General features: G+C 37.7%; 2 protein-coding genes across 3 annotated transcripts; both read left to right on the top strand.

Annotated features, from left to right (window-relative positions):
• The first annotated feature begins 2,010 nt into the window (after window positions 1-2,010).
• LOC146499808 (macrophage mannose receptor 1-like) lies at window positions 2,011-8,372 on the top strand. 2 transcript variants are annotated; one of them, XM_085138585.1, is made up of 5 exons: window positions 2,011-2,291; window positions 3,614-3,654; window positions 4,487-4,867; window positions 6,732-7,082; window positions 7,303-8,372. In XM_085138585.1, exons 2-5 carry the CDS (start codon window positions 3,621-3,623, stop codon window positions 7,644-7,646), a joined length of 1,110 nt encoding a protein of 369 aa, XP_084994711.1. In that variant the 5' UTR covers window positions 2,011-2,291; window positions 3,614-3,620; the 3' UTR covers window positions 7,647-8,372. The 2 variants fall into 2 exon arrangements, with proteins under 2 accessions (XP_084994711.1, XP_084994712.1); XM_085138586.1 differs by lacking the exon at window positions 2,011-2,291 and having other exon boundaries at window positions 3,157-3,654.
• Window positions 8,373-9,739: 1,367 nt separating this feature from the next.
• On the top strand, window positions 9,740-11,068 carry LOC146499807 (C-C motif chemokine 20-like). The gene is made up of 4 exons (XM_085138602.1): window positions 9,740-9,898; window positions 10,252-10,363; window positions 10,561-10,660; window positions 10,744-11,068. Exons 1-3 carry the CDS (start codon window positions 9,787-9,789, stop codon window positions 10,658-10,660), a joined length of 324 nt encoding a protein of 107 aa, XP_084994728.1. The 5' UTR covers window positions 9,740-9,786; the 3' UTR covers window positions 10,744-11,068.
• The last annotated feature ends 7,018 nt before the right edge of the window (window positions 11,069-18,086 follow it).

Raw genomic sequence — 18,086 nt, 5'->3', positions numbered from 1 at the left:
TCCAAGAAAACAGATGAAGAGGAGTTAAGAGGAGACCTTTTATTTCTAGCAAGTCTGGAAAAATGCAACATTGTTGCATTTTTCCAGACTACAAACAATAATAACTTTTCTTTTGTGTTTATTCTCCTTTTTCAGTTTACTTCTTTGAACACTGTTAGATATTTATTACAGGATGACCACACTAGTATAAAACACCTCACTACACATAAGATGTGTATTATTGGGAAATTATACTTAAATATTGATCTATATAACATTGATAAGAATGAGCGTTTTTCCTTGTGACACTTTGTGTTTGAACCAACGTGAAAAACTGCAGCGACCCAGGCAGTCACAACGAGGTTTTAATCTTCTTTGCATCCAGTTTCATCCAGCGAGAACCAACAAAGTCTAATAACAATATGTGCATGATGAAGTTACGAACCTTAATATAATTCTGTTTGTATGTTTTTAATGACTGTTCGGTGTGGACCACATTTTTCTACAGTCATGTTTCAGTGTTGTCTCCATCGATGTGGGATGTGTCAGCCTTTGTGGCTGATCTCCTGTCCCGCTTATTCAAGGTAAGTGATAGAATAAACACTTGGTTTCTTTTTCATTTGCTATAAAGAGGATTTGTAAACAACTGTAAAGGACTGGGAGCCAGCACCTTCACATTTATGGGTTTATTAATCACTCAGGGACACTTTCACTCTCAGCACCCACGGCAGGCAGTTCTGCAGTCAGCTGCACCCTCCTCCTCCATCTCCGGTCTGCGACATCACTGAAAAAGGGGAAAACCTCATCATAAATCATCCCCACCTGACCCACCAACCTCCCTGGCACCACCCGTCCCCTGCAGCTGATCCAGGGACCACACCTCCGCCACAATTACATTTACTGATCACTGCAAACTTTGGTATAAATCTACTAGAATTTGACACATCACAGATAGTCACACACTTTTTTTTTTTTTTTTGTCTGTCCCATTTGGTTCTTTAGCCGTCAGAATTGTTGTCTGAAGACCAACAAGGATACCCAATGGATTTATTTTGCCAAATGGATCATCATGGCATTGCCGTATTGGTCCATTTGATCGACCTTTGTTTTTATTATTTATTTTATTTTCAGTTGTTACAGACGGGACAGACATGAGTGAGGGATAGGAAAGGGAGAAAGAAAGAGGAAGGAAAAGAAAAACAGAAGGGGAGAGGGACAGTGAGAAAGGGGGGAAAAAAATATCTCCTGGATCACTTGTTGAGAGAAAAAGACGAGAAAACAAGCAAAAAAAACCAAAACAATGCAACATACTATACACAACACCATCGCATTAATCTAGCTAAGTGTAAACAGCAGTAAATACTAAATATTGAATGTTGTTGTTGTGCAGCACGCAGGACAGACAGCGCACAATGTGCTTTGAAGTAGCAGCCAAGAAAGGTGTGATTTAAGTCTACGAACAGTGAACACCCATGTGCACACCTGTGTGGATCGGCGCACTTGTATTCAAATGGTTTCCCCATGTAATGGTCTGCAAGAGGATGTAGAGAGCCATAGCCCCGCCCCCAGGGCATGAAGCAGGCATGGAGGAGATCCAGGCCCCAGACATCCAGAGGCCCCAGAGTGCGAGAGCCCAAGGAGGACCACCGTGGCATCCGTGCCACCTTCATGGGAAGGGCTGAGGATCCCCAGACGAGGGGTCACCCAGTAGCCACCGGGCAGAAGCTAGAGGGGGCTGCACCGGCGTGCCCGCCGGCTCCGCCGGCAGCCAGCTGTGCCAGAGTGAACCGAGCTGCAGGCACAGAGGCCGGGGGCTCGAGGGCCCTCTGCGCCCCGGAAGAGGCCTGACCGAGCTGCTAGCTCAGATAGTCACACACTTGAGTATTATCACTGGCTCAGGTGGCTCACATCCACCAGCTGTGTGTGCTTTTTAAATAGGAAAAAAGGGATTTGTGGGAATAAAAGTTTCAGTTCATCTTCATAAAGTACACTGATAGAAAGCAGATGTCAAATGCTGCGTCTTTAGAGTAGCATTATGCATTATGGTGACAGATAATTTGAATTTATTGAAATGTTTTTGTTTTTTAAATGTGCAATAGCTCCACATTTCCTGGTCCGGTTTTGAATTTAAGATCGGCCTGTCGTCTTTCCTGTTTCCATGGCTTCATCTAGATTAGATTGTGAATGACTGACTTCTGTTTTGAATGTTCAAATACATGAAACAGAATCCTCTTGTTAGAGCTGAATGTTTCATTCAATGACCCAGAATAAGAACAGATCAGAGTGAAGCAGGGACAGAGGAACAACCTGACGTAAGTATTGTGATTTAGTTGAATATAAAATGGCACAGATAATGTATAAAGCACAAAATAGCTTGCTTTGCCCCAGTACTCAGAAGCTGTTCAAAGTCAGAGAGAGTCAATATGACTTAAGGGGAACAGATTTCTTTAAAAAAAAACAAGATAAGGACAAATATAAAGCAGAGATGTGTTTCTGTTAGAGGAGTTAACCTGTGGAATAGTTATGACAGTGATTTAAAAAGGTGTAGTTCATTTTCCTTGTTTAAAAATATGTTTAAAAATAGAGTATTAGAAAAAAATATATATCAAGAATGAAAAGAGCAAAAAAAAAAACAAAAAAAAAAAAAACAGAAAACCTCTTGATTCTTTTGCTTTGATGTAGTTACTAAGGTGGTGGTGTTTTTTCTTGTTTGTTTGTTTGTTTGTTTTGTTTTTGCTTTGTTTGCCTTCTCTCACCCCAACCGGTCGCAGCAGATGGCCGCCCCTCCCTGAGCCTGGTTCTGCCGGAGGTTTCTTCCTGTTAAAAGGGAGTTTTTCCTTCCCACTGTCGCCAAAGTGCTTGCTCATAGGGGGTCATATGATTGTTGGGCTTTTCTCTGTATCTATGAAGCGCCTTGAGGCGACATTTGTTGTGATTTGGCGCTATATAAATGAAATTGAATTGAATTGAATTTTATTATTTGCTTCGAGCCCTGTGTACAGGAGCTGCATGCTAAAAGATCTTTTGTTAAAAGGGTTGGCGTAATAAGCAAATGCTTCAGCCAATACCTTTTGATTAGCCTTGTCTCATGCTTTCTTGCTTTGTGGTAAATCTTTGTTCTGTCTTCACTGAGATATTTGAATGCTAATCAATAAACATATCAATCAATCCTAAGTAGAAACTTTGTAGTGTAATTTGACATTATTGGCTCAGAATAGAGGTTAAAATTGATTTCTTTAGAGATTGATATTAATGTCTATTCACATATTAAATGTAGATCCCATGTTTTATTCTTGTTTGCTGTCACAGGGGGTGGCTATAATGACAGAAACAATAGTGGCAATATAAGGCAGTGATAAAATAGTCCTGCAGTAAAACAGTTTGTGTTGAAATGGCTGCTTCAAGCTGTGAAATTGCAATTTCATAATGCAAAACAAAACAAAAAGTCTCAGCTTCTTGTTTATTTTCCTTGTTTAGTTGAATTTTTATCATCTGCACATTTCTGCCTTTGTTATTTCTATCCATCCTTCTATTGAGCTTTCTTAGACAAAGCGGTGAAACCATATTAACTTTGACAATTGTCTTTTCTCCACTTCTAAAAACCACACACTGAAATACTGGGTCTATCAAACAGAGCAAAGATGCACTGGAGACCTTTTCTGCTCATTCTAATGGGTAAGTAGTAGAGGTGGGAATCACCATACATCCCACAATATGATATTATCACGATACTTAACGCACGATACGATATTATTGCAATTTTTTAAAATATTTTGCGATATTCAGATTCTGTACATAAAGGTAAACTTTATCAATATTAATTTTCTCTAATATCAAAGTCTCACACTCAGTCTTTCTCTCATTTCAGTTTTATTGTTGACAAACTGAACGGTTTGTATTACAGTCTAGTCCAACTTAACTGAACGCAACCATCTGGTACAATTATAGCTATTCTGAACTATGCAGTTTATGAAAACTATGCAGCCCCTTCAGCAACTGAAGAATTTGAAAGTAAATTAAAACAAAATATAATTTTACATTAAATAAAAAAGTTTTAAACCTAATTAAAATAAAACATGTCTTAAATTAAAATAAGTAAACTGTCACATTTGGACAGTGAAGGAATGTCAGGATTCTTGCTCAGAAAAAGGATCAACATGCTCTGAAGTCAGAGCACAAAAACCTTTTTTGTAACAAAGTATCGATTTCTGCTGTCCCTGTATCCATACATTATTAGCAAACAAAATATCACGATACTACACAGTATCCATTTTTTTCCCCACCCCTAGTAAGTAGATAATTTTACTGGAAAAACCACAAAATAATTCACTTCAGATTAGTGCACTGTTACTGTGTAATCACTAAAAGCATTGAAACTACTTGTTTTAGGCATGTGTTGTTTTCTTTCTGTGATGTCTTCCCTCCTGATTTAACTTTCTTAACGACTTCTCTGACATCATTACGTTTGTACATTTATCAAGGTGTATATTTGTTTTTTTCTTTTTAGGTCAGTGTTCCTTGTTTTCATGCCAGCGCTATAAGTACTATTTTATTAAAGAGCCTAAAACATGGGACGAAGCTCAGAGCTACTGTAGAGAAGGATATAAAGACCTGGCCACAGTGCCTGACGTGACATATATGGAGACTCTGTACATAGATTCTACAGAGAATCACGCCTGGATTGGGCTGTACAGCATCTCAGGAAGAGAAAACAGGAAGTGGCACTGGTCTCTGCCAGGAGTGGAGTTCCATGATGAAGAGATGAAATGGAAAGTAGGGGAACCTAATGATAGAGCTGAGCATCTTGAGAACTGTGGACGGATTAAAAGCCCTGATGGGCTGGTGGATGTTGGCTGTTCTAACAATCACGCTTTTGTCTGCTATAATGGTGAGAATAAGTCAATCATTTATTAATTAATTAAATAACTGTTCATATTTAAATATAATTCACCTCTAATGAATATGAAAAGAAGCACTGCTTTTTTTAGAGCAGAGCAGACTGTATGTTTCATTGATTTACTGCACCATCTTGTGGTGCCAAATGGTATTACACAAAAATAACATAAAATTCAAATTCAAATTTTATTTGTCACATACACAGTCATAAACAGTACGATATGCAGTGAAATGCTTAGAAAGCTGCTCATGACCTAAAATAAAAGACTATGAATAAGAAAGGAAATAAATTGGGTAAATTTAACTGGGAAAGAATAAAACACAGAGCAAAGACATCCTGAGCATGATGTCACAGCCGTGGGTATTCCCCTAACGTTGTTACAGAGAGGAAAACATGAAAGTATGTTTACAATCATACTTCAGCTTTGGACTTTGTTTTAAGTCGCATTTTTTTGTTAGTGGGTTGTTTCGACATGCAGTATGAATTATTGAGCTAGTCATTAATTGCTGGTCTATAAGGTCTGAATGGTTTAGGACCAAAATACATCAGTGACCTCCTGACCCAGTATGAACCTTCCAGATCCTTCAGGTCATCTGGATCCGGTCTTTTATCAGTTCCCACAGTCAGAACCAGACACAGAGAAGCTGCATTCAGCTTTTATGCTCCTTATATGTGGAACAAACTCCCAGAAAGCCTCAGATCAGCTGAAACACTCAGTTTATTTAAATCCAGGTTGAAGACTCACCTGTTCTCAGCTGCATTTAAATAAAGCACCAAATCCACACTTTTAAGCTTAAATTTCAAAACTTACATTTTAACTACTGATTTTATCTGTTTTGATTTTTGATTTTATATACTGGTTTGTTTGTTTGTTAGTTTGTTAGTTTGTTAGTTAGTTAGTTAGCTTGTTTTAATCAATTTTAAATCATTGTTTTTGTTTCTAATAGGGATGCACCGATACCGATACTGGTATCGGGTATCGGGGCCGATACTGTAAAATGTGTGTGTACTCATACTCGTAAAAGTTAACCGATACCAACTTATTTCATTAATCAGAGGGTGGCTTGTCATTTCTGTTGTAGTTTTTTAGATTGGCCACTAGGGGGCCAATTATTATTTTATTTATTATTTATTTTATAATTTTTTATATTTTATTATTTATTTAATAATAATTATTTTGTTTGTTTGTTTATAATATGGACACTCTGCAATAATTTAAAAGTTTAATTTATTCTCAAACCTAATTTGTATTTATTTTATTCCAAACAGAAGTGTTTATTTATTATTCTGAAAGCTCGAGACAGTGCCAATAGTTCAGTGATATTTTGTAAAATTACAATGTGGAGACTCTGCAATAATTTAACAGAAGTGCTTATTTTTCACTTGAAATTTTTTTGTGGTCATTTTTATTAAGATAAAATTTTTTATCGGCAGGGAATATAATAAAACCTGTCTTCCAATTAATTGCATTTGTGTGTGTGTGTGTGTGTGTGTGGTAGAAGTATCGTTTTTTGTACTCTGTATCGGCAAGTACTCAGATCCAAGTATCGGTATCTTATCGGTTTGAAAAAATTGGTATCGTTGCATCCCTAGTTTCTAATATATCTGTAAAGCACTTTGAATCACCTTGTTGTTGAATTGTGCTATACAAATAAACTTGCCTAATTATTGATCTTATTTTACAGACTGACAGTAGCTTTTTACACTAAAAATTGTTACAATACAGCACAATGAAATGATCATAATTTTCAGTATTCCAGGTTAATATTTTCCAGTTTTCATGAAAGGGTCAAACTATTGTCTGAGATCAAAAAATGTGCATTTCTTGTGACACTTTTTTCTCTTTATTCCACAGAACAAAACAAATCACTCTATTTGATTGACACAGAAAAAAAGTGGCGTGAGGCTCAGAGCTACTGCAGACAGCACCACACAGACCTGGCCAGTGGAGCAGAACAGTTAAAGGAAGCAGTCAGTAAATTATCTCATAAACCACCGTCGTGGATCGGCCTGTTCAGAGACACCTGGAGGTGGTCAGATGGGAGTAATTATTCTTACAGACACTGGGAAAGTGTGCATGAGTTGCCTGTAGAGCTGTCTAAAACTGACAGCGGCACCAGGAAGTGTGCGATGATTGCATTAAACAAAGAAGGAAAATGGAGCGCTGATGATTGTAACAACACAAAACCTTTCTTCTGCTATGATGGTGAGATTTGCAAAGATTCAGCTTTTACATCTGGTTTCTGTCAGTTTTCTTACTGAAGGAATAAATGTTAAGATAACTTTTTGAATCTTTCTTATTCTCACTGAAAGAAGAGGACATGAGGAACGCTGGTATAAGTTTCATCATCAAGCTAAATAACACAAACTACTATGGAGTTGTCTTCTGTTCTTATAAACAAACATCATGTGTTCTTTCATGGCAGAAAAATGGATCCTGATCAATGAAAGCAAAAATTGGGACGACGCCTTAATTTACTGCAGAAAGCACCATGATGGCCTGGTCTCCATCACAAGCAGTGAACAGCAAGAATTGGTGAAGGAGAAAGCCGAGAACGCCACCACTGCGTATGTCTGGCTGGGACTGCGCTACAGCTGCGCTCTCGATCTGTGGTTCTGGGTCGATGACCAGCTTGCCTGCTATCAGAACTGGGCCAATGAGACAGACACTGGACATTGCAACCTGGCTGTAGCCATGGAGACAGGAGGAGAACATAAGTGGTTCAAGAAAGATGATGAAGAGAAGTTTAACTTCATCTGTTCTCTGTGACTGGTTTTAAAAGCAGTGCAGCAGCCATGAGTTAAAATGTGCCAATACAAGAAACAGATGACACATAACAATCATTTAAGTTGATCAGGCATAAAATGTAAGGTGAATTTCACTGATTATCTCTTCATCATAGAGCCTGTTAGTGGGTGGGATACATCAGGGACCAAGGCAACATTTTGTCCTCAAAGCTAATGTGTTAGAAGCTGTTTTGCTTTGTTTGTTTTTGCTTTATTCCTAAATAAGTTTAAAAGTGATACGTACTGTAGAGTAAAATATACCACAGCATTTGTATGCTTATATAAACTTTCCATAATCTGACAAAGATACAAGATTTCTAGTAATACTTATCCCGAGCAAGTAACAATTTTTGATTAAAAAAACAACATACAAAGAGAAACAAAAACCTTTGATTAAAGAAAGAAAAATAATAGCATGAGGCCTTAAAATAATGCAGAGTGCATGTTTGACCTGGTCTCCATCACAAAGCTGGAACAGCAGGAAGTGGTGAAGGAGGCAGCCAAGAACACCAACACATCCCACGTCTGGCTGGGACTGTGCTACAGCTGTGCTCTTGATCTGTGGCTCTGGGTCAATGACCGGCTTTGTCTGCTATGAGAACTGGACCAATGAGACCGACCGACTGCAGCAACGGAGAAAGAAAAACACGAGTTACAATCACGACCTAAAAATACTGTTAAAAGTACGTTTTCTCTGTTTCCAGGCTAGAAACAATTCAATTCAATTCAATTCAATTTTATTTATATAGCGCCAAATCACAACAAATGTCGCCTCAAGGCGCTTTATAGATACAGAGAAAAGCCCAACAATCATATGACCCCCTATGAGCAAGCACTTTGGCGACAGTGGGAAGGAAAAACTCCCTTTTAACAGGAAGAAACCTCCGGCAGAACCAGGCTCAGGGAGGGGCGGCCATCTGCTGCGACCGGTTGGGGTGAGAGAAGGAAGACAGGAAACAAGCGACATATACCAACGATAGCATTTCTTTGTTTTTATTCTTCTTTTGAAGTTTATTTCTTTGTATTCTGTCACATATTTGTTACAAAATAAGAATCTGTTCAAGCTCAAAAACTCTTTACCTGTTAGATAACATAAGGTGATGGCTTTGTAGTGTATACAGCAATTATAAGCTTATAATATCTAATATGTAAATAACTGTCTGAACCCCCCAAATACAATGTTTATATAATTATTTAAATTTAAGGACTTAAGTAAAATGTTTATTTTTATTTTTCTGGGTGTAACTGATAATGAAATTTGAAACAAAAATATTAAACATTAAATATTTTTATTATTAGTGTCAGTGAAAAAATGTGTATTGTTCAGGATTTTTTTAAAAGTAATTAAGAGAACACTAGATGGTTCACATAAGCCAACAACTTCACAGCAATTAAACATGTTCACATTTCCCACATGGTCTGTGCGACAGTGTTGAACCACCATCATTTCTTTACATTCTGCTTGTAAAATGGAAAATAGATGCAGTGATGTATTGAAAGATTTACAAATAAAAATGGAAACAAAGCAGCTAAAGCAAAAAGAGTTTGTGGGATTTTTATAAGCTTTAAACCAGCATGTTGATTCTTCAGAACCAGACATGATAGAAAACACAAATTATACATTTTGTGTATATTTTTATTCACAGGTGATCATTTTTCATTTAGTATAGTACAATATTTAGCATATTTTTTGATTTCCCCAAAAATAATTTATTTAGCACAATATAGTGGGCTACATACTGAACTCAGCGGATGGAAACAAAGTATCACACTATTGGTATCATTAATATTCACATCCTGTGCCACGTTCCTGTGCCAAATCATTGACGGATGTTTTCTCTGATTTCTTAATGACGTGACCTTCAGTTACTTTGTATCTGCTGTAGTTGTTGTAGCTTGCATCAAAGTTGTTGAGGGCACCTTTGGGATGTTTTAGATTGAACTAAAGAAATGAGAACAATGCCTCCCTCTGTGCTCTTATGAAAGAACACAGTGGGAGGGATTTGCTTTGGAAAAAACTGTATATTTGCCCAACATCTGCAAAGCAGTGGGTGTGATTTATTCTGCCTCCACCTTTCTGCTTGACTTTGCTCTTTTATTTAATCTCTTAGTGTTTCTGTGCAATGAGCAAAACAACAAGAACAACAGCAGCAGCAGCAGCAGCAGCAGCGATGAAGTTTCATGCTTTTGTTTTCATTCTTCTCTTCATCTGCACGTACCTGAGTCTGGCACAAGGTAAGTCAAACAGAATAGACTGGATGCAGATCTCAACTGTGACATTTCCACTTAAATATCTATTTTTAACAGAATTCACAGAAATGTAACCATGTAGCTCTCCACAGTATCTTCTAAAAATCTGACTAAAAATATGCACCCATCTTTTGGTGGACCCGGTGGTTCTTTTTATGCCACATCTTGGGTAACCACAGTTCCTGAAGCCTCATTCCTTTGTCTTTGTTCCTGAAAACCTGTCGTTTTTTTAGTGAGGGGATGTGGGAATAATACTGGACACCACTGACTGGCAGACGTCCACAACATTTCCAAGCGGGGTGGTTTATTTCTCCGTTACTCTCTAACTTTCTCTCCAGGCTCGTATGGCAAGTGCTGCCTCGGCTATGTTAACGACATAAAAAAGAAGAGAAACATCGTCGGCTACACTATGCAGGAGCCGAACACTGCCTGCAACATCTCAGCTGTTTTGTGAGTATACAGTGTAAGATCCTTCACTTCTGACTGATTTTGTTTTCCCGCACTGTTAAATTCCAGCATAATTAATAAGCACAGACTGACGGAAAAAGAAAAACCCAATTTAGGAAGTGCGTGATCGACATTTAATGAAGTTTGTGAACTTCTAAAATAAGCTTGAGAACTTTAAATAATGATACTCACATGTGTAGGTTTCAGATGAAAAAGAAGTCCAAACCTGTGTGTGCCAATCCAGACGATGATTGGGTCCAGAGGGAGATGAAGAGGCTGGATCCATCAATGCTGCATTAGGTAAAAAGATACCATGCTCTCCCAATGTCATACACTCTCAGACGCTATGTACTTTAATCATAATACACACCGCCTCTTTACAGAACGAGAAAAAGAAGAAGAGAGGACAGTGGACATCTTTATCTAGCTGTCCGAGATCGGATATCATCTTTAGTCATGTACACAGTTTACTAATACAGAAATATGTTGTATACTTAATGTTAGAGCCAGTATAAGTAAAATAATTTATGTGAACCATCTATGATACTATTCAACTGTGTGTGTATGTGAGAAAAATGTATCCTTAACATGCTGTTAACAGATAAGTTGAGGTTTTTTAAAAATATACACAGATTTGCTCATTTTTGCATCGGCACTAGTTGGACTTTGTGTTTTTCTTTTGCAAATAAAGAGCAAAACCAAACAGAACCTTTGGTTTGTATACTGCAACTTGATGATAGGAAATTAAAAACACTGCACTGCAACAGCATCCTTGAGATGTGCTTGAAAGGTAAATTTGTATAACCAAGGTGTGCAGAAGAGCATCTCTAAACACAACACATATGGAAGTGTAAAACAGATAGCATGGATCCATGCATGTGCATCCATCGTGCCCTGTATCTGCAGTTCTGGCTGGTGGTGGGGGTGTAAGGCTGTAGGGCACGGTTATTATAGTTAGCTAAAACTAAATACAAAATTAAAACTAGATGTAAAAACAAAAGCCTTTGGTTAACTAAAAATTGAAATAAAATCTAAAAACGATTATGTGACCTTGGAAAACTGAAAAATAAAAAATAAAAACATGGAAGAAATATCTCCATTTTCAGTATTTGTAATATTGGTTAATTTCTTTTATGAGCTGGTCTGATGAGGCATTGATGAATGTGTTTACTGAGACTCTTCATGCCAACAAGAGTGTAACTACTTTCAAAAAGTTCTGTATTTTTATTGTAATTTGTACTTTTGACATAAAGTATTTACAAATTAAACTAAACGAATTAAACCAAACACTTTTGAGCAAGAAATACTAAAAACAGTCATTTGAAAACACAAACGATAAAAACTCTGGTGTTGTGGATATTTACTTCACTTTGGGCCTCTTGGTACCAACTTACACTGTAGCATATTATAAAACAGAAGATTAATATCATGGATGTAAAGCCAACAAATCTCCAGTAACTGTGTGATGCTGACATGTCGATATGGACCAAAATCTCAGGGGAAGCTTTTTAGCAGCCTGCTAAATCTGTGGCAGGTTAAATGAAGGCAAAGTGGGGTCCAGTACTCCCAGAAACTATTGCAACAACAAAATTGTCTTCAGTGCAAATTTTTGACAGTTAATTTTATTTTACAACAGACTTGAAAAAAAAAACCTAGGATTTTATTTGTAAGTTATTTTGGCAAATTTGTTTAGGGTGATGTTGCTGAGATGGCCTGTTTTATGGTCTCACGGAAGACTAAAGATATTAGTTTTGTTTGTTTATTTGTTTTTTGTTTCATTGTTTGTTACTTACATTTTGCAACATGAATATTAGATAATATAATATTATTAATTAATATCAAGGGCGTAGATTTGGCATGGACGGAAGGGACATGTCCCCACCAATAATTTGATCTCTTCAAGTAAAGAAAAAAAAAAAGCGATCTGTCAGCGTCTCGTTCACCCAGCGGAGCAGAAAGAGTTAAATTACGTTCTCTACTGGAGTCCTATATCATGTGACAAATATGGGCAATGTGATTGGCTGTGCCTTTCAGGAAGCTCTGTTTAGTTTTAGCAGCGGCAAACCTGCGCTGCGAGGAGGAGAGGAGGACGGCAGCAAAGAGGAAGAACCTGGATATAAGAAAGTATTTTTCAAAGAAACCTGTAAGTCACTTAAAGTCAAGTTCACTCATAAAATCTGTCCATCATAATAACGTTACAGGCTATGCTAGGACATACATGCCAACACTCCCGTTTTTTCTTGGACAATCCTGAATTTCAGTGCCCCTCTTATTACTCTTTCTGGGTTGCAAAATAAACTTTTAAAAAATTTCAGGCGAGAATGTAGCTGTGTAAACTTCAAATATCTGAACCGGGGAGAACAGCAAACTCCCGGCACATCGTTTTAGGCTTTGGCCCACATCAGTCTAAAATTGTATGTAACCATGAATAACGTGTTGCAATGTCCACCAGGAGAGACTGGACAGTATAGATGTAAAACAAATATGTCAGCAGTTTATCTCAGTTAATGAGAGGAGAAGGCATGTGTTTGGCTGCTTCACATAGTGGACATTGAGTTGTTGTGTGGGACATGTAGTCCATGTCTGTTGCTGTAACAGTTCATGTTTAGAGTAAAACATCCCAGCTCACTGACTTGATCGGGGCAATAGTGCCTAAAATGTTGCATAATGTTGCTGAGAGATCTGTTACTTTGTGGTCATCTTAGATGAGTAGTTTTATGGACAAAAACCACCAGGTCATTCAGTGTTCCATTAGTGCTAATGTGTAATGTTGTTAAGTCCTTGAAGTCATATTCTTTTATTGTCATGACTGTATTTTAAGCTATTTTTATTTTTGTATGATACCTGATTTATATGGATTGTGATTGAAGTAAACTAAAGCCTAAAATACTTAGTCAGTCATTTGTTTAATAGTAACTTAACATTATATAATTCACATATAAAACTATGAATTGTAATTTTAAATGGTTTAAAAGCACGTAGAATAACATATGTAGGCAAGTATATTTCTCCTTTTTTTATCAAGAAGCAAAGACAAAAAGGGAAAATAAGAAACAGGGCAGGGTTCGGTGGTTGGATCATCCGTCCCCACCAATGCCAAAACCAAATCTACGCCCTTGATGGCAGCCCTCACAAAGAAGGCTACAGGAGGAACACAAAGAGGTAAAGAGGATGGTATGAACATATACCTCATAAGAGGAGGCAGCTGTTTTCTTCAAATCCAGTTAAAATAACATTAATTTCATTAAGCCAGTTTGTCATGTAGTTTTGAATTGTAACCACAGGGAGGCAGTGTGTGATAGTTTTCTACAGTTGAGACAATAAATGTGGGTCATTTAATTAAAGCCATAACTATTTTATATTTGTAGATGACTTGGTGATGATGTTAGAAGACCACATGGACAGAAAACACCTCCAACAAATCTGCATGTTGGGTTTTAATGAGCAGTGCAGTTAAACAACAGGATGAATGATTTTGTATTTGCAGCTTTTAAGGAATAATACAGACAATAGGAATAATTTAATATATATTTTTACTTATATTTAAATCCCAGTAACTGACTGAAAAGACTGTCAGTCCTGTGTTTTTGTATAGTTATTTTACGAAGAAATAATCAATGAAATCAATTATCAAATGTGTAGAAAGTCTGTTTGTGACTCCAGTTTGAAAATAGTCACCACAGAAGCTTATTTTTTTAAATCTTTTCCTGGTGTCAGATTTTTCATTGTTAAGCAAGTTACAACAAAAAGCTATAGATATGTTAAATATTTTTAAGTGACTTCATATTTCCCCTTGTTGTCCGTTTGTCTGCTTTTAGCTGTTTGTCGTTTGTCGTTTCTTTCTTTTCCTTATCTCAGATTAAACGTATATCTGGTGGATTGTGAACTGTTGGAGAATCTATGGCATGTGTAGCATTGTTTCAGTCTTCCTCATTGCGCTGTCTTTCTTCCTTCATGCTGGTTTCCTGATTAAAAACCTGAAAAGCTGCTTAGCCGCAACCTTTTCTAAAATCCTAGCAATTAACGGTAATTTTGAAATTTTGAAAGTCTGTAACTGCTAATAAGAGAAGGGTCTAACTTGTTTTTTTTTTTTTGGTTTTTTTTAAGTATCTCGGTTAAACAACAGGATTAATGATTTTGTATTTGCAGCTTTTAAAGAACAATACAGACAATAGGAATAATTTAATATATTTTTTTTCTTATATTTAAATCCCAGTAACTGAAAAGACTGTCAGTCCTGTGTTTTTGTATAGTTATTTTACGAAGAAATTCAATTCAATTTTATTCATATGGTGCCAAATCACAACAATAGTCGCCTCAAAGCGCTTTATATTGTACAGTAGATCGTACAATAATAGATACAGAGAAAAACCCAACAATCATGAGCAAGCACTATGGCGATAGTATGAAGGAAAAACTTCCTTTTCACAAGAAGAAACCTGCAGAACCAGACTCAGGGAGGGGCGGGGCCATCTGCTGCGACCGGTTGGGGTGAAGAGAGAAGAAAGACAGTAGTGATGGGATTTCTGGCTCTTTAGAGAGCCGGCTCTTTTGGCTCCCAACCCAACTTCAGGTTGCTTAAATTAATTTATTATTAACAACAATATAAAATTATGCACAAAAGGAATTACTGATAAAAAAAAGTGGTTTTATTTATATATGTTTATATATAAATATATACGGTGGCCCCTAGAGACAAAGCACGTACAAACTCCAAAACACATTTCTAGCCTTAACTGAACTTCCAAAACAGAGCTACCTAGATCACTTAAATTACACAATTGAAAGCATGTGTGTATTGTTTGTATATTTGTACACAAGCACTCATATATATATTCAAATAATTAAAAAAAAAAAAAAAGGTTCATTTACCTGTTACTACCACACACCAAATCCGGTCGTTGGTACTTCCTGGCTTGTGTAGCCACTAGGAAACAAAAGCTCAACACTGCACCCAGCATCCTGGAGTACATCTGTGCTTTTTTGTACGTGCTTTGTCTCGAGGGGCCACCATAAATATACTTTTATTTATTCACTCCACATAAAATGTAATAAATAAATCATATAATACAAAAACTATTTACATTTCAACTTTTAACTATTTAAATTTTCAGCTTTTTCCTTTTAAACAAATTTAAAGCTAAACAACACAAAACACTGCAAACTACAACACAATTAAATATAAATTAATATATGAAAACAAAAATAAGATGCACATTCTCTGTCATATGGGCCCGCATGAATAAACTTTCTGAATCATTTATCATCTGCAACTGAAAATAGTTGTGGATGATTACTATACCTTTCTAATGTGACGTTGTTGTCCCTGGCTCTCTCTCTCTCTCCCTCCCGCTCTGTTCCTGCGCTACTGCGAGCGTGACTACCGCCCCTCCCCCCTCTTCCCAGCGCAAAGCACAAGGCTTGCGTGCGGAGTGAAGCGGGAAAAAGTGCGAGAGAGAGAGAGAGAGAGAGAGAGAAAGAAAAACAAAAAGAAAAAACCCACGGCTCGTGTCGTTCACTTCAAAGAGTTGGCTCTAAGAGCCGTTTCGTTCGCGACCGACACATCACTAGAGGACAGGATAAAGAAATGCTGTAAAAGAGAGACTAATATTAATTGGTTGGGGAAACCTAATAACAGATATGATTCAATACAGAGAGGTCTGTTAACACATAGTGAGTGAGAAAGGTGACTGGAAAGGAAAAACTCAATGCATCATGGGAATCCCCCGGCAGCCTACATCTATTGCAGCATAACTAAGGGAGGATTCAGGGTCACCTGGTCCAGCCCTAACTATATGCTTTAGCAAAAAGGAAGGTTTGAATCTTAAAAGTAGAGATAGTGTCTGTCTCCCTAATCCAAACTGGAAGCTGGTTCCACAGAAGAGGGACCTGAAAACTGAAGGCTCTCCCTCCCATTCTACTTTTAAATACTCTGTTAAAAGGGAGTTTTTCCTTCCCACTGTCGCCAAAGTGCTTGCTCATAGGGGGTCATATGATTGTTGGGCTTTTCTCTGTATCTATGAAGCGCCTTGAGGCGACATTTGTTGTGATTTGGCGCTATATAAATAAAATTGAATTGAATTGAATTGAATAGGAACAACAAGTAGGCCTGCAGAGCGGGAGCGAAGTGCTCTAATAGGGTGATATGGTACTACAAGGTCATTAAGATAAGATGGGGCCTGATTATTTAAGACCTTGTATGTGAGGAGCAGGATTTTGAATTCTGGATTTAACAGGAAGCCAAAACAGGAGAAATCTGCTCTCTCTTTCTAGTCCCTGTCAGTACTCTTGCTGCAGCATTTTGGATTAACTGAAGGCTTTTCAGGGAGATTTTAGGACATCCTGATAATAATAAATTACAGTCGTCCAGCCTGGAAGTAATAAATGCGTGAACTCGTTTTTCAGCATCACTCTGAGACAGGATATTTCTAATTTTAGAGATGTTGCACAAATGGAAGAACGCAGTCTTACATATTTGTTTAATATGTGCGTTGAAGGACATATCCTGGTCAAAAATGACTCCAAGGTTCCTCACAGTGTTACTGGAGGCCAAGGTAATGCCATCCAGAGTAAGAATCTGGTTAGAGGTTTTTTAAATCAACCAGGAAATGATTTTTTTAAATCATTTCCTGGTGTCAGCTGTTTCCTTGTTAAGCAAGCACAACAAAATACTGTTGGTATGTTAAATATTTTTAAGTAACTTTATATATTTTACCTTGTTGGCAGTTTGCCTGCTTTTAGCTGTGCGTCCCTTGTCTTAGATCTGTCCTTCCTCATCTCAGTTCAAAGGTATATCTCATGGATTATGAAGTGTTAGAGAATCTATGGCATGTGTATATTTTGTCAGTGTTCCTTATTTCCTTGTCTTACTTCCTTCATGCTGTTTTCCCGATTGAAAACCTGAAAAGCGTGGGGAGCTTGAATGGTGAAAAAGAAACCTTTTTTAAGTGACATCAATCGATCGAGCCTTTTATTTGTCACATGCAAAGTTTACACCTGGAAAAACAATGAAATGTACAATACAATCGGCAAGTGGAGGAGGGGAAAAAACGAGACCTCTACTCATTCTCGCCTCCTTGTTGCAGGTCAGCACGAGAACAGAAAACAAAAACAACTCCTCTGCACAGAGAGCACATACATCTCCACATCACAACACCATAAACCACATGACAAGCAACTGGGGTGGGTAAGGGGGTGAGCCGATGTAGACACAGCCATCCTGCCCTGCAGCTATTAATCCAGCGCTGGGCCCAGACCCACCGTCTGACCTCGGTCTTGGAGATAAGCGTTCGAAGGCGTTTGGAATCCAGGATGAGGGTGCGTAGGATGGGAAGGAACAGTCTAAACACAGTCTGTTATCAGGGAGAAATTTTGTTGTCCAGCCTTGAGACCACAGCTGGCGCCAATATGGTAGCTGCATGAAATGATGGTGGTTTCCTTTAGTGCGAACAACTGCATGTCAATTTTACAGTCGATCTAAATGTCCGTCAATGGTCTCTCAATCTCCCGTTGGAGAGCCATGAGCTTCTATTCAATTCAATTCAATTCAATTTTATTTATATAGCGCCACATCACAACAAAAGTCGCCTCAGGGCGCTTCATAGATACAGAGAAAAACCCAACAATGAGCAACCACTTTGGCGACAGTGGGAAGGAAAAACTCCCTTTTAACAGGAAGAAACCTCCAACAGAACCATTGCTGGCTGTCTGAGTGGTGTCCCAGAAA

Source organism: Neolamprologus multifasciatus, chromosome 17 (genome assembly GCF_963576455.1).
Source record: "Neolamprologus multifasciatus chromosome 17, fNeoMul1.2, whole genome shotgun sequence".
Taxonomy (NCBI): domain Eukaryota; kingdom Metazoa; phylum Chordata; class Actinopteri; order Cichliformes; family Cichlidae; genus Neolamprologus; species Neolamprologus multifasciatus.
This window is presented reverse-complemented; position numbering and strand designations above follow the sequence as displayed.